At 58.5% G+C, this 1,193-nt stretch overlaps 1 protein-coding gene across 1 annotated transcript in view; it reads right to left on the minus strand.

The window, feature by feature from the left end:
* Positions 1 to 1,193, minus strand: part of LOC100742837 (POU domain protein CF1A) — a 4,499-nt gene that overhangs the window by 2,986 nt on the left and 320 nt on the right. The window contains exon 1 of the mRNA XM_033322858.1: positions 4 to 1,193. This exon is cut by the window's right edge and continues 320 nt beyond it. Coding sequence (XP_033178749.1) covers positions 4 to 354 — 351 coding nt within the window. The 5' untranslated portion in view covers positions 355 to 1,193. The remainder of the gene's footprint in view (positions 1 to 3) is intronic.

Below are 1,193 nucleotides of genomic sequence, written 5' to 3' on the forward strand. Positions count from 1 at the left end.
CGCCTGGTGCGGATGATGGTGCGGATGATGACTGGTGTGGTGCATGCCCATCGAGGCCGCCCAGTGATCGCTGCTCGGTTGCAGGCTCACCCAGGGATTCGCCGACGAGAGACTGGCCGTCGGATGCGACAATCCGTTCGGCGACGGCGACGATGTCACCTGATGATGGTGATGATGGTGGTGATGATGCTGCGGCGCCGGCATGTACTTCATCTCCCCGGCATCGGCGGCGCTACGAGGCGAGCCCGAGGAGTAGCCACCTACGGCGATGTTCATCCCGATCGCGGTACCCGAACCACCATCCAGCTCGGACGACACTGCGCTACTAATAGGCATGTACGTGGTAGCGGCCATCTACTTCCCCTCGTGTAGAGGTTTCGCCTCTCCTTTCTTCTTCCTTCTTTCCTTTCTGTCTTCCCGATTTTTCCGTCGCCGTTCTTCCTTCCTGTCTCTCCCGTCCTTCCTGTTATCCTCTCGCCGCCTTCGCTCGCTGTCAGCCTTCGGGCTGCCCTTACAGGGCACCCTTTCCTCCTTCCTTTCCTCTCGCTTCCGTCGACGTACCTCGTCGTTCTTTCTTCCCTCTGTTTCTCCTCTTTCTTCCGTTTTCACCCATGCAACTCGCGTTCCGTCGTTCCTGCTGTTGTCCCCGCCGTTCTTAGCTCACCAGCTCCACGGGTATCTGTCGCGTAAGATTCGCCACGCCGCGATATCCTCCGTTCGCCGTTGACGTGCGGTACGATCGCGCAAAGTCTCGCGCAAAATCTCGTTCACAAACGCTCGTTCGACGTAGATGCTGGAACAGAACGCGGCACACAGATCGCGAATTCCTGCCTCGAGGCAAGATCCTTTCCTCTCGTCCGATTCGATCGACGATCACCTATCACACGCAGCTAGCGCACAGTCCATGGTTCGCGACTACGCACCAAATCCCGAATAACAGGCATCGTCGAACTCACGAACGACTCGTCCATAGTTTTCCGCGATATGGATGCGCGCTCGAAACGATCGAGATCCGATGTTCACGCGGACAATGTCGATCCGTCCGGGGAGGAACCCCGCGCAACGGAGACGTTGCTTTCACCACCGTGTGCGAAGGCTCTCTGCACAGCTCCGCTCGGCGACTCTTCGTTCGCAACTGCACAAAACCGAAGAAAGGCACACCGTCGTGTCGCGTCGTGTCGTACAGCGTCGCG

Source organism: Bombus impatiens, unplaced genomic scaffold, assembly GCF_000188095.3.
Source record: "Bombus impatiens unplaced genomic scaffold, BIMP_2.2 scf_0675, whole genome shotgun sequence".
In the NCBI taxonomy this organism is placed as follows: domain Eukaryota; kingdom Metazoa; phylum Arthropoda; class Insecta; order Hymenoptera; family Apidae; genus Bombus; species Bombus impatiens.